General features: G+C 42.3%; 1 protein-coding gene across 2 annotated transcripts in view; it reads left to right on the forward strand.

The window, feature by feature from the left end:
• The first annotated feature begins 3,980 nt into the window (after positions 1 to 3,980).
• The window catches only part of FOXO3 (forkhead box O3), a 150,748-nt gene continuing 139,998 nt past the window's right edge, over positions 3,981 to 14,730 (forward strand). Inside the window, exon 1 of one of the 2 annotated variants that reach the window (XM_065400896.1) lies at positions 3,981 to 4,589. In XM_065400896.1, the coding sequence (XP_065256968.1) occupies positions 4,023 to 4,589 (567 nt within the window). In that variant the 5' untranslated portion in view covers positions 3,981 to 4,022. The remainder of the gene's footprint in view (positions 4,590 to 14,730) is intronic. The other variant, XM_065400895.1, reaches the window with a different exon arrangement.

A 14,730-nucleotide genomic window follows, 5' to 3' on the forward strand; every position in this document is an offset into this window, starting at 1 on the left:
AATCTGGCTCTTACCATCTATACATATAGCACACATAATATAGCAATGAGGCCAATCTCTTTTGGGGTGCCCAGCATGCCAGCATAACTATGCCTCCAAATACATTGGTGGGGCAGAGTCAAAGTTATGTCTGCTTCCTACCCTCTCCTACTCCCCTGCACAAGGAAGGGACATAGCAGCTCTGCATAGCCTGCTACCTCTTCCCACAACCCATGTGCAGAAAGTGGAGATACATCCCTTAGTGTTCTCACCATTGTCCATTAAATATGAATTTTCTTTACAAAATATTTCTGTTTGATCTCTTTTGAAAGGTATTTATTGACATGGAAGGTATGCCAGCCAATCTAGATTTTAACAAATAGTCTAGTTCATAGATTTCATAGAGTTTAAGTACAGAAGGGACCATTTAAAAAAGAGATTCTAAGTAACTAAGCATTTCAGTCCATGCCAGGACTGTGCCCTGGTAGTCCAGGAGGAAGCCTGGTCTCTTCTTGTGATGTGAATCTGGAAAAAATGAAAGTGGGCCTAACCCTACTGGTAATTCTGGCAAATTAATTCCAGCTATACAATGCTGGTCTCATTGAATACTGAGCTATATAAACTTTTCTTAAATAGGAGGAATTATGTTTAAAAATCTCAGTGCACACCCCAGTCACTGGATAGTCCAGGGGAATATTAGGAGGGAGAGCCTATCACCTATAGGTCACTGGTTCCAGCCTGTGAACGACTGAAGGTCCTTACCATTTAGTGACTGCTCAGAGATGAACTGGTGGTCTAAGGTCTTTGTAGAGTGTCTAGCACCATGGGGTTCTGAACCATGATTGGGGATCCTAGGTGCTACCACATTATACAAAATAATAATTAGCTTAGTTCTTAGCGGACAAATATCGGTGTCACAACTGTACCCTTGGTGATATCCTTACCAGAGACTGAACTACCCTTTAATTCCTATAGGTGGCCTCTGCAGACATGCCCACAGAGTCAAACCTTGATGATCCTAAATGGGGTCATGTTTTGAGATGTGTGTTAACTGCATTGAAATTTCCCTTTGTTGTTGGAACCTATGTTTATCCCAATTAATTCAATGTCCCCATTCCATCAGGAAAATTGAGGATTATTTGTATCCATATTTAAATGTACTAAATCTTGTAGCTGACATCTAAATTATATCCTATATCTGTTGAAGTTTTGTCCCCTATAATAAAATAATGGTGAAAGACTCCTAATGGGAGCCACTCAAATTTGCAGTGGAGACGAAATACATAATTAGGGCCAAATTCTGAAAGCCATACCCAGTTTTGGCTTACTGAGAAAGGCATGCAGCATCAGAGCCTCGCTTTTTTATAACCATTTAAAATAAAATTATTTCAAACACTGTTGCTAATCCATAATTGTAAATAAACCAAGGATAATTTTATTTGTCTTCTGAGCTAATTCTATTTTTTTCTTCTGCCATGAAACACATTAGAAGCAAACCTATTTTTCAATAGGCAGTTGTCTATAACTGGTACTTGGGAAGATGCTATTTTTGTATTAAATCGAATTTTAAAAAGTAAATACAAATCTGTGCAGTACTAATATATTTATGTTGCTATGTTATATATTCATACCTACATTTATGTTATTAGTTCTATATCTGGTATACCTGTTGGCTTTGCCAAACTGTAGAAGTAATTAACAGAGCCTTCCTTTGAGCTATTTAGGAGTGGTTTCTATTACAGTATGTACTCCAAAGAGGAAGTCAAGTGGAATTATATGCAGATACATACATGTCTGAACATGTTCCCCTAGTCACTCAAAGTGCGGAATGAAATTTTGAAGAGACACTGTCACGTTATATTTGGCGTAAAATATAGGTTTTCTAAAAATAACTTTTACAAAGTTTAAGATCAAGAGAAATAATTCCATGAATGTAGAACAAAAATTACAATGAAAACAGTTAAAAAAAAAAAAGCAAAACAAAACAAAAAAATACCTCTGTTGTGTTTACAACCCAAATGTTACATAGTAAAATGATTACAAACAATAAATATTGAAATAATGTGTTAGTGGATGAGCACCTAAGTGAATCTGACTAAAATTAACTATAAACAGAAGTGATACTAATTAGTCTATTTGCATTGTCTAATATCAGATAAATGCAGAAAGTAAACAAACAGTATAATAATAATACAAAAATACAACGTTGCACTTTTACAGCAACTTCTATATGAGAATCTCAAAGGACTTTACAAACAGTAATCAATTATATCCCATAACTCCATTATGAAGTAAATACATATAATCCCTATTTTACAGATGGGGAAACTGAGGTACAGCAAAAGAAGTGACATCAAGATCACACAGAGACAGTGGCAGAGTGGATTAATAAAAAAAAGTAAATCAGATGTTCTCCCATCCTCTAGTTTGAATAAATTAAAATGTTTGTAGGCTTTTAAATGGGCTTTTAAATATTATATAGTTAATAAGGTGGTGTCTCTTTAAGTCTGTATACGTTTGCAATGTGATACTTGGCCTGATACCATATGACACTCTGAATGTCCTGACTTTCGAGGAGTTAAAGACAGACTATTAACAGAGCATTTGCTGTTGACAGAGACAGATCTATATGATAACACAGGTTTCTGTAGTAGCTTGGAAACTTGCCCCTCTGCTTGCGGCTTAGCTCATCAGCCCTCCCCGTGGGCGGGGACAAGGCTGCTGTATGGTTAGGTTGAGTCTCGCTGCGTGCGTCTATAACTTTGTGTTGCTTGCTGCTGCTGGTGGTTAGGAGAAGGAATGTGGAAGTCAGTAGAGTGCAGGGTGACAGGCTGGTCGGGCGAGCTGCAGCAGCAGCATTATTTCTCCCTGGCAGATCATTTGCTTTTCCCCTTCTGTTTACAGAGGTATCGTACGGTTTTTTGCTTTCTCCTCCTTTGCCTTTAAAGGGAAGGCGACTAGAAGCTGAAGACGCAGCAGCAGGAGAATCAGGAAACCATGCCCCAGCGCTGCTTTTTCCTCCTGTGAATCTGGATCTTTATTTTTTGCTGGAGAGGGTAGAGGTTGCTGCTGGTTCTTCCCCTGCCCTCCTTCCCCTGCCGATGTGTCTTTCTCTGTCTCTTTTGCCAGTGTTTTTTAAATGACTTGAGCGAAGGGGGGAAAACTGTCAAGATGGCAGCAGCAGGAGCAAGGAGGTTATGAATGTGGTGTTGATGCTGGAACAAAACCCATCCTCTTGGCAGCCCTACGGAGGGCTTAAAGCTTCTGGACCTGTTGGAAGACTGGTGATTTGATTTGTTTTTGTTTTGCTTTCCTCGCAAGAAGGGTAAAAAATCCAGAGTGGCGTTTTCTTCCCCTGTTCGGGTGGTTGTGAAATTTAGTTTTGTATATATAGATCTATATATTTTTTGGAAAGTGGAATGCATAACTACGGCAAATGCTAGTGTGCAATTGGAGGTACATTAAGACTTCAGCTCCCTTTGGGGCGTTTTGAAGGAGGAAAAAGTCATCAATGTAATGTGAAGGACCCCTCTCTCTTTTCCCCGGACAGAGAGAGAGGAAAAGGAAAACGTCTACCAGAGCAGCCGGGAGCAGGCTTGGTGGTGTTGGAGGGGTCTCTCTCCGATGGATACAGCGTGATTGCCAGTGGAGCACTTCTGCAGCTGCATGGAGTGAAACATAAACAAACACACACCACTGAGCTGCACCAACTCCACTGCGTTTGGGCTGCTGTTGGCGCCATCCCCCCACCCATCTGGTTCCAGAGGCGCATCTGGAACCTCTGGCCTCGCCTGATCCCTTATTGATCGCCTTGTGATTATTAGTAGTATTTTGTGTGTGTGTGTGCACTGTCTGCTGGGAGAGGGGGCGGGGGAAGGCAGAAGGCAGGAGGCTGCAGGACTTTAATGGAGAGTGGCATGTTCACTCGCTCCCCCCTGCCTGGTAGGCACTGATCCGCAGCGGCAGGAGGAGGACTGGGGTCCGGACCTGTCTATCCCATCGCAGCACCAGGAGCAGCAGCAGCGGGAGGAGGGGAAGCCAAGATGGCAGAGGCGTCTCCCCCTGCCCCCCTCTCACCTCTGGACGTGGAGCTGGACCCCGAGTTCGAGCCCCAGAGCCGGCCCCGCTCCTGCACTTGGCCCCTACAAAGGCCTGAGTTGCAGGCGAGCCCGGCCAAGCCCTCGGGGGAAGCGGCCGCGGACGCCGCCTCCATGATCCCCGAGGAGGAGGACGACGAGGAGGAAGGGGGCAGCTCGCCCATGGCCATCGGCAGTGCCGGCGGCGGCGGAGGGGAAGCGCTGGCCCCGGAGGAGGAGGCCCGGCTGCTGGCCCCGCTGTCCGGGGTCGGGACGGAGGGCTCGGGCCAGGCCCCCGGGGCAGCGGCGGCTGGGGGCAGCGGGCTGAGTGGGGGGCAGCCGGCGGCGGCGCCGCGGAAATGCTCGTCCCGGCGGAACGCGTGGGGCAACCTGTCCTACGCCGACCTGATCACCCGCGCCATCGAGAGCGCCCCGGACAAGCGGCTCACCCTGTCCCAGATCTACGACTGGATGGTGCGCTGCGTGCCCTACTTCAAGGATAAGGGCGACAGCAACAGCTCGGCCGGCTGGAAGGTGAGGGGGGCGGGGTGTCCCGGGACGGGGGGGACAGAGGGGCCGGGAGCAGAGGGGGGCGGGCTGTCCCGGGAACAGAGGGCGGGGCTGGGAGGTGAGGGGGGCAGAGGTGAGGGGTGGCGGTGTGGCAGGGGGGTGCCCCCGAGAGAGAGAGGGTGGGGGACCGGGATGTGCCCCGGGAGGGCAGGAGTGGCACTCAGGACGGGGGTTAGGGAGGCTCTCAGGAGGCGGCACCGGGGTAAAGGTACAGAGAGGGTGCCCGGGGGAGGCAGAGGGGGTGGGAGGGTACCCGGGGGAAGCGGGGGCGGGGGGAGCTGGACCGCGCTCAGCCAGTTAAACCCAGTAGCAGGCCCATGTGCGGCACCCCCGGTGCGCTAGTGGCTGCCTGGAGCTGGGTGAGGGGGAGCTGGCGTGGGATGGGGCGGACTGGCCCCCTGGTCGGAGGGGCGATGGGTTGCCGAGGCGCACTAGCCCGGAATTAAAGTAATTAACTGCGTTTAGCCTAACGCGGAGAAGCAGCGTTTTAGTGCAGTGTCCGTGGAGCACAATACTGTGATCCCAGCCTCGCACTTCGCAGGCGGCGGGCTCTTCGGTGTACTAGCCGGGGGAGGAGGGGAGGATCGGTGCTTTCCTGCCTTTGAAATGCAAGAAGCAGATACTCGGAAGAGACCTTGGACTCTTGAGCCTCTCAATCATTTGAGCTCCTCGCCTTGCACCTTCCTCTTCCTTGGAGTGACATCTGCCAGGCAAACTCTGCCTTGCACGGCTCTCCAGTTAAATATTAAACGTCGGAGGCACCGGAGTCCAATGAGCTTCCTGAAAAGCTTTGGTGAGACTCCTCTTCTTATTGCTTGGCTGGCCGGGCCCCAGCACCTGCTGCTGACTGAACCGGTAGCTGATGTTTGCTAATTTGAGAGTGACCCAGGCTGCCTCCACTGTGTACTAGCGAAGCAGGCGGCTTCTCGGCTGGGAGAGGGGTTCTCTGTTTAGATGAACTTGGGTGATTCCTCTCTGCTGGCCCATGTCAGTTTCTTTAATGCTCGAGGCACATGGTTTAAAGGGGGTGTGTGGCGTGGCCTCTGAGATCACAGTGACCCTGCTGCAGTGTGCTTAGCCTGGTGTGCTTAAATGGACACCGTCAACCTGAAATCTAGTCAGTTAAAAATGAGTTAAAAGTAATTGCAGGGACCGCATCTGATTGGAGTCCCTGTCAGTTTTTGTGGTTTAACAATCACATTTTCTGAATTTGGAAAAAAAATAGTCGTCCCCTCCCCCCTCTCTTCCCTTGCTCTGCAGAAGACTCAGCCAGACCTGAAGAAGAGATCTGCAAGCTGGAAAGCTTGTCTCTCTCACCCACAGAAGTTAGTCCAATAAAAGATATGACCTAACCCACCTTGTCTCTCACAGAAACAGTGAAAATTAACTAAATACAGAGGAAACAGTGGGAAGACTATACACGGAATGCTGTCAAATGCACAAAACAACAAACTGAAAAATGTAGACAAATATATTTTCTTTATTTTTTTTTCAATTATAGGAATCTTAGCAGTTGCATGTAACAGTAGTAGGCCAAAAATATACAGATGCAAATCTCAGAGTTCAAATATAGAATTACTACTAGTTTTTCAAGAAAAAATCAAATTCCTCCCTCCACCCAAAAAAAGCCAAGAAAGGTGTATGCTTTTCCTTATAAAGTTAAATTAATGGTGGAATTCTTTAAAGGGTGACTTCTCTGAATGTTTGGCATTTTCCCCCTGGTATGTTAGTGCATATAGGGACACCATCAATTGAGAAATCATACATATCTGAAAAATTTCTATATACAGTTTTTACAGATCACACTTATGATTACTATAATGTAAAGATATTAGAGAAAAAATCATTTTCCAGATTGTTTACTTTGTGCATGTGAAAACACATTGTGTATAGTCAGGCTTTTGCTTTTGAAGATCACTTTTAAAATAAAGGTCTTACTAGTAGCTAATATTGGGTAGACTACATTTTAAAAGTACTTTACAAAAAGTGTTTGCTTTGGTATTGCATGCTCATCTATTAGTATGCCACTTGCTAAAATGCCATTTCTTTAAATGTTACAGCTACACAGTAAGAATGGGCACTTGCATGATGTAGGTGCTATTTACAAAGGAGGGACAACTGGTTCAGTTAAATTTCATCTTGGTGCCACTATGTGCCATTTATGATTGAGGGTCTTAATGGATGATAGGAGGAGGATTCTTGAGGAAGTTTTAGCATATATAGATGTTAACTTTCCTATTGAATCTCTGTATTTGATTAGAATAATAGAGAGCTTACATGATATAAAACAAATGAGTTGGAAATGTTGTATAAGCTGGAAGATTCTCATGTATTCTTATGCTAGTAACCCATTCTTATGTTTTGATTTCTGAGTAAGACATACTACTAGGAAATTAATTTGAATACAGATGCAGGATTTTCACCCTCCCAAATGGAGCATTACAGGAAAAATGTTTGCACTGCATTTGACTCAGGCTAAGGAAATATTTTAAGAAAAAAGGCCAGTTGTTTAGTTCAAGACTGATACCTTAAAAACAGATGCATTTTTAAATTGGATGCCTATTTTATATATTGAATTTGATGAGGTTCCACAAGCATGATAGAGAGTGTGATAAGGCTTAAATCTAATATGACAATCCTTGCTTTCAAATATATACCTTTATGTCATTTGCAAAAGCATTGGTTTCAGACCTCAGCTGTTCTATCTTATCTGCTATGACAAATCCAGTCTTTTATTGAATACTTTGAGTTTTCAGCCAATGATTTCAAATCAAATGGAACTAAAAATTATAAAACAACATATAATGTATAGGGTCTGATACTACTTCCATTGAACTTGGTGGCAAAACTCTCACTGACTTAAGTGGAAGTAGGATCTGGGCCATCGTGCAAAGTGCTTACATTGATTAGTATGCTTAATACACTTGCATTTTTTCTGACAATTTATACTTTTAATTTGATATTGATTCAATTTCTGTGCAGAATTAACTGGTACTTGGAGCTAATTAAAATGTTAAAAACTTGGATCCTTTGAGATTTCACTGATATAATTTAGTTCAGAAGTTTCTCACTGGTGTCTAAAATGACCTTCATCAGAAGATGAGGGCACATTAGAAGCTCAAAATCTTGTTTATGGTTGAGTGCAAGTTGTCTTTGAAACTGATGATAACAGGTTTGATTTTGTTAGCAATCTGTGTATATGTTTGTGTGTGGCTGTAGGAATGTGATAAAGTAGGGGAAGGAGAGGTCAGGAGCTAATAATCTGCCAGGCATCCCAGTACAGAGATTTTAATTTCTAACAGGATTAGTGTTCTTTTTAAAGTGTGCATATGCATTTAAAACAGGGATCTTTCTATTTCTTGACTGGAATATCAGTTACTTTATATGGAAACATTCCTGTTGGACTCCATCTACATCTCAAAGGGTTTGTTTCCACAGTAGCTTGGAGAGTGATTCCCAGCTCTTGCGCTCTAGCTCTGCTTGAGCTAGCATCTAAATAAAGAAGCGTGGGTGCGGCCGCAGAGGTGGTGTCTTGTGCTAGCCGCCCGAGTGCAGTCCTGCCCAGTGCCCTGGGAATGTATTCAGATGGGTAGGCTGAACTGCTGCCCATTCTGCCGCGGCCACTCTGCTCTTTTTAGGCACTAGCTCAAGCAGAGCTAAGGAGCGTACTTCTGCTTGCGTTGGGAATTACACCTCCCAGCTGCTGTGTAGACAGACCATTGGTATCTAAAACACAGTAAATGAGTATATACTGTTTTATCATTTTATTTCCCTCATAAGTATGGGATATAACTGTTTAAAGGACATATGACTAAGCTGTTCACTTTGGACCTTGGGAAAAGTCACAGGGAAACTGAGATTTCAAAAATGATAGAGATTGGTGTACGAGAAAGCCTTATATAGATAATTTCAGCTTCATAGACAAAGAACACATTTAACGGTGTTATTCCCCTCTTGCATCAAAAGGGGAAACTCATTTTAAATAAAGGTGAAAAAGATAACTTAGTTTTATTATCATACATGTTATATATGAAATATTAATTTTGTTTCCAGTGTAATCAGCAGAACGTACTTCATAAAAATAGCTTAGATTATTCTCCCCAAAACAATTACTTTAAAAGCTATAAATTAAAATTACAACTACCATTCAACTGCTTTTTTTTTTTTTTTTTTTTGCCTAGGGCATTAAAGCAGAAATGAATATTCAGATGTGGTTAGGAAGACAACATTATGTTTCCTCTAATTCAGATAAGATTTGTCCAATTTACACACCAACAGGCTGATTTGTTTCCCCTCCCCTCCAACAACCCATTGGAATGTTAGCTTTATCTAACATTGGTTGGCTGCTAACTAGTGCAGTAATATATAATAAATCTTCCTAGATGCAGCATGCTGCATACACTCTAGATACTCACATACAGGTCTTTTCAACACTAACCTGTATGTTTCCAAACCACCCCGCAATTATTTAGATATATGATTCAATAACTGCTCACTGCTTTGAATAGTGATAAAAGTGAATGTTTTAGTTTTTTGACGTCTATGAAAAACATGCTTTGAAAGAAAGAGACTGTGCATGCTCTGTTGTACAGAAGCACATGTCCTGATAGTGTCTTGTCAGTGCACAATATGTAAGGTGAATCTTGTCGTTACTACCACAGAGGTTCCTGTTCACCAGACTTGCACGTGTTACAGTTTTCTAAATGAAAGTATCTAATGCCACATCAAAATGCTGCATTCAAAATATGCATTCACAAAATCAGTGTATTAGAACTGATTTTTATTAACTTTGTTAAATTGTTCAGGATTCAGTAACTTTCTTTGCTTAATATTTTTCATCTGCCCTGAAATGATATCTTCAGGCACCTTTGTATGTAGGTTGGAGGAATGTGCAGTTTCACTGTAACTTCTGTACGTGCTTTGGTATCTCTTGACATAATATTATTTTGTAACTTCTTATGGCAATACTCTGTGAAACTCAATCCTTCCTCTACATGAAGAGTACACTAGAGGGACTATTTTCCTCTTTATTGAGCAGAATCCCAAGACTGTGAAATTGGTCCTTTATGAACATCTACCAGTAATTCCCGAGTTTAAATGCAGACCATTTGTTTTGTTTTATTTTTGTATCATGAGCCTAATAAAATTTTCCACATGTTCCTTATGAAGGATAAAGACCAGTTACTAGTATGTGTAATTGTTTTTGGAAGCTCTGTTTTAAAAAGGTAACACCGAACATGAATATACTGTAATTCAACTTTGTTTTTAGTGACTGTAAAACCTACCTAGATGTTGTAATTGTTGAATGTCACTGAGGGCTTGTCTACACATGGAGTTACTCTATAATAGCTATTCCTGATTAATTCCACATGTTGACACTCTTATTCTGCAATAAGCATGTTTCATTCCAAATTAGCTTAATTCACTTCAAAGTGGATTAAGCTAATTCAGAATAAGGCACTCTTATGTTAGAATAAGAACATCCACACATGCAATTAATCAGGTATAGTTAACTGGGAATAGTTAATGAGCTTTAAATTCACATCCTGCCTTATTCTGGATTATTTTTTGTGTGTAGACAGAGAATCCCACACATCTTTGATATGAGCCTCTGTCTACGAGATTTAGTCATCCATCTAGGGCCTGGTCTACACTACCCGCCTGAATCGGCGGGTAGAAATCGACCTCTCGGGGATCGATTTATCGCGTCCCGTCAGGACGCGACAATCGATCCCCGAATCGACGCTCTTACTCCACCAGCGAAGGTGGGAGTAAGAGCCATCGACGGGAAGCCGCGGAGGTCGATTTTGCCGCCGTCCTCACAGCGGGGTAAGTCGGCTGCGATACGTCAAATTCAGCTACGCTATTCGCGTAGTGAATTTGCGTATCTTAAATCGACCCCCCCCTGTAGTGTAGATGTAGCCTAGGTATCTGGTAAATGTGCCAGGAATAGTTAATCAGGAATAGCTATTCTGGAATAACTCCCCATGTAGACAAGCCCTCAGTGACATCCAAGGTCAGCACTGTTTTTGAAAGACTATGGGGAGGGAGCAGCACCAATCTCTTCCCTTCTCACTTCTCTTCCAGTAGGAACTGCATGTAGCTTCTCTAAGCCCTGGCCTACACTGGGGGGGGGGAAGGAGGGGATCGATCTAAGTTACACAACTTAGATCGATTTACCGTGGTGTCTTCACTGCGGTGAGTCGACTGCTGCCGCTCCCCCGTCGACTCTGCCTGCGCTTCTCGCGGTGCTGGAGTACAGGAGTCGATGGGAGAGGGCTCAGGGTTGATTTATCGCAACTAGACTAGAAGTGATAAATCGATCCTCGCTGGATCGGTTGCTGCCCGCCGATCCGGCGGGTAGTGTATGTCTACATTACCCACATTACAGCACGGCCGTGGCAGCGCTGTGACGTGGGCAGTGTAAACATGCTTTATTGCCCGGGGAGAGCTCTCCTGGCGATTAAAAAAAACCCACCCTGAACGAGCGGTGGTAGGTTTATCGCCGGGAGCTGTACTGTCTATACTGGCGCTTTTCACCGCGAAAACTTTTGTTGCTCAGGGGTGTGTTTTTTCACAACAACAAAAAACAACAAAAGTTTTAGCGGTGAAAGTGGCAGTGTAGACACAGCCTAATAGGAGCAGCAGAATGAAATTTACCAGAATTGCATCAGTTGCACTCTGTGCACTGTGTCCGTTTTCTGGGGCCCTACTATCTGGAGTAATTGTTTTCTAGCTTTGTACTGTATTCTTAATTTTTATGTGAAATCTAAAGTAGTTTAATGATTCATACAGAAGTGTGTGGACAAGGAACTGTAGTATGACTGTTTAGATAGCCATTTAGCAAAGCACTTACGCACATGTTTAACTTTAAGCATGTGAGTAGCCCTTTGGGACTTCTGCAATATTACTCAGATGCTTAAAATACATGTTTCAGAACTTTGCTAGATCAAAGCCTTGGTGTGTTATGCTTTGGTGAACTATTTAAGTGAGTTCTGTCAGTGTACTCAGAACTCAACAAAATAAAGAGAGAACACAGTTCCTGCCCCAAATTCTAAATTGGCAGATTATGCAGTTCTCACATAAGATAGATGGAAGATGATCCACTATTAAAATGGTAAATCTTTTTTGCTTTCTTTTTAACCTTCCAGTAGAAGTCAGATGTAAGTGGTAAGTCACATAAACTGATGGTCATGACCATCTTACATCCGTTATTTAATCTTATATCTGTTAACTCATCTACCTATGCTTTAGATATCTGAATAACCTACATTAAAATTTCTCACTTTCTCCAACATGTGCATCCATGTAGTAGCTATTGTAGGTGAGATGGAGCTATTTGACAGTGTTTCTCCAATGATGTTCTACTGAGGAATGCCTTTACTGAGGGCCTTTCTGATACAGATGTGAGTCAGCCACTTCAGCTGATGTTGCTATCCCGAAATAATCACAGGTTCTGAAAATGTTAAGTGACGCCCAAATAGCAAGTCTCGTTCACAGCAGAGATAGACAAAGCTCTTGATAAGTATGCAGCACGGGCCTACTTGATAACAGGACACTCTGGGGTTTGGGTTGCTTTTGGTGTGGGTTTCATTATGGCTGATGAAACATATTGCAGTGGTTATTAGCAACTTGTCAAATTATATGCAAAATCATTCAATTCAATAATGCTTGCTCAGCACCACAGCAGTTTAATGAAAATTATTTTAACCTTTTATTTCCTCTTTTTGTATTTTTTGTTTCAAATTTATGCTATTTTATTTCTGTACAGTTTCCTGACCATTACTACACGCTATAGTTCTCAGTCCTGTCTAGGCTAGGAAAATGTGTTGTGTTTAGCAAACGTGATAGCTAACACGTATTAATTAACATGTTTTTAAACACCACGTAGCACCTAGGGTAAACAAAGACAGGGGCCTAGTTTTCCTTTACCTTGTGGCCCGTTAGAGCAATGTAAGGGAGCCTTAAAATGAGATTAAGATCCTTTATGCTGCCATAGAGATGTAAACCGGCCTTAATATAAACAAGAAACAGGCTCAGCAGTGTTTAAAAATGTGCTAGCTGGTTGTTGTCAACCCTAGATTCCTTTCTGGAGTTGACCATGACCAGCTAATATGTTCCAGAAGGTGTTGTGTCAATGGTAGGTACAAAGTCATGTTTAAAAACTTGTTAGCTAACGTGTTTCCTAACATGTTTTGAAACACAACTTATTTTCCTTGCCTAGACTGGACCTCTATATACCTCTATATTGTTGTATATTTATCATTGTGTACTCTGTTCTCATGCTATGGCAGGTTGGCCTCTGTTTTTCTACTACATGGGATACATTATTAAGAATAAATTATTTAAATTGAATAATTTTGGAACACTGCTTTCATGGCCTAAAGGCATTTGTTTATTTTAACTAGAAGACCTTCTGTATTACTTTGATCTATATTCCTCTAACCATACACCAGCATCCTTATAGTCTGAGAGTGTGCACTCTTTGTATGACAGCATGGGACTCTAGCTCTAGACAGATTTCAGATCCTCCAAAGCTCCCCCCCCCCTTTTTTTTTTGAGAAAGGGTAGTTCTGGACCTGTTAGCCCACTTGATTAAATGAAAGTAGAGATTTTCTTCTTTCTGGGTGCTCAGTCAGCACCTGTACCCCAACATTAACAGTCAAATTCAAACTTAAAATATTGTTTATGGAAGAACTAAAGAAAACAAGCAAGAGAAGAATCTGAGTGTAATTTTGTTTAGCTGTGAGAGATGAAAAGCCATGATAGTACAGACTTTGATGGTATGTCTACACTGAACAGTTAACTCATGCTCTTACCCGATTTATAGCCTTAGCTTCCTTTACTATGCACACAGAAAAACCTCTGGCCTGAGTTTGGGGTGCTTTAAGCCCAGGCTAGCTTACCTGACTGGGGGTGCAGGTTAGAGCCCAGGCTTCAGTTTATCTCAGTCTGGAATCCGTCCACTTTTCAATGAGGATGCAGATAAAATCACTCAAATACTGATATTCCTCCAATTCCCTTCCCAAATTCTCTTTCAATTGACACAATTGACTGGGAAAGAATCCTAGAACATAGCCCAAAGGGCCATGCGTTGATGCACATGAGTGAGTGCAGAAACAGTGAGGACACAGTAACACAGGTAGGACTTGGCTATGGAAGTGCCCATACCTGGGCTATGCTAACTTGAGTGCCAATCACCTGTGTTAACTGTGTGGTGTAGGCCTAGCCTGAGACTTAGTTTCAAAGCTAAACATTTGTAAATGTAGAATTTACCAATTATTTGCAAGCTCCTCCTCTCTCAGGGTGAAATTTCCCCCAGTGCTAAGGTTCAGCACAAGGTTCTATGCTCTACCTAAGCCACACATAAGTCCTTAACATAGTGATGTATAGAGCCTTATGAGTAGGGGCCTACTTAATTCTCGATTTTGCGGATTTCACTGAAATTGTGAAATATGGGATTGTTTGCTAAATTAACCTTCAAAATATAAATATGTATTATTCATAAATGTGCTGCAAAACTTCTGAGATTACCACAATGCAAAAACAGTTGACTATAATGTTATATCACTGCAATCATCATAGTGTATAGTTGATTGAGAGTGTCTGTCAAGTTGCATGACATAGACTAAGTGAGCACAGTAGTCATTATAGTAGATCGTTGATTGAGAGTGTGTCAACATTTATGACAATAAGTGAGCACGACAGTCATCAGGTCGAGTGAAAGGATTGTTATTGCATATAAAGATGTCCGACATCAAAAAAAGGCAAAAAACATTTCAGCTTTGGGTTGTGTGAAGCAGTACCTAGTAAGAACCTTACATGCAGATGGTGGTAAACTGTTTTGTTCATCTTGCAACGTGACTCTAGGTTTGTTCAGAAAAAACACGATCAATCGTCATTTTGATTTTGAATCACCTGTTAAACAAAAAGCATGTGCAGAGGCTACAGATCAGAACACAAAACTAGCGACTGTGTCCACAGTGTTTAAAAGAACTGAAAGTAGTTTAGCAAAAAGGAAGTTACAATGGAACTAGTGGAGGCCTTCACTGCTGCCAACATACCTTTAGAAACAAATGGATAATCTGAAACAAAGAGAGTACTT

The sequence above is a fragment of the Emys orbicularis genome, chromosome 3 (assembly GCF_028017835.1).
Source record: "Emys orbicularis isolate rEmyOrb1 chromosome 3, rEmyOrb1.hap1, whole genome shotgun sequence".
Classification (NCBI taxonomy): Eukaryota; Metazoa; Chordata; order Testudines; family Emydidae; genus Emys; species Emys orbicularis.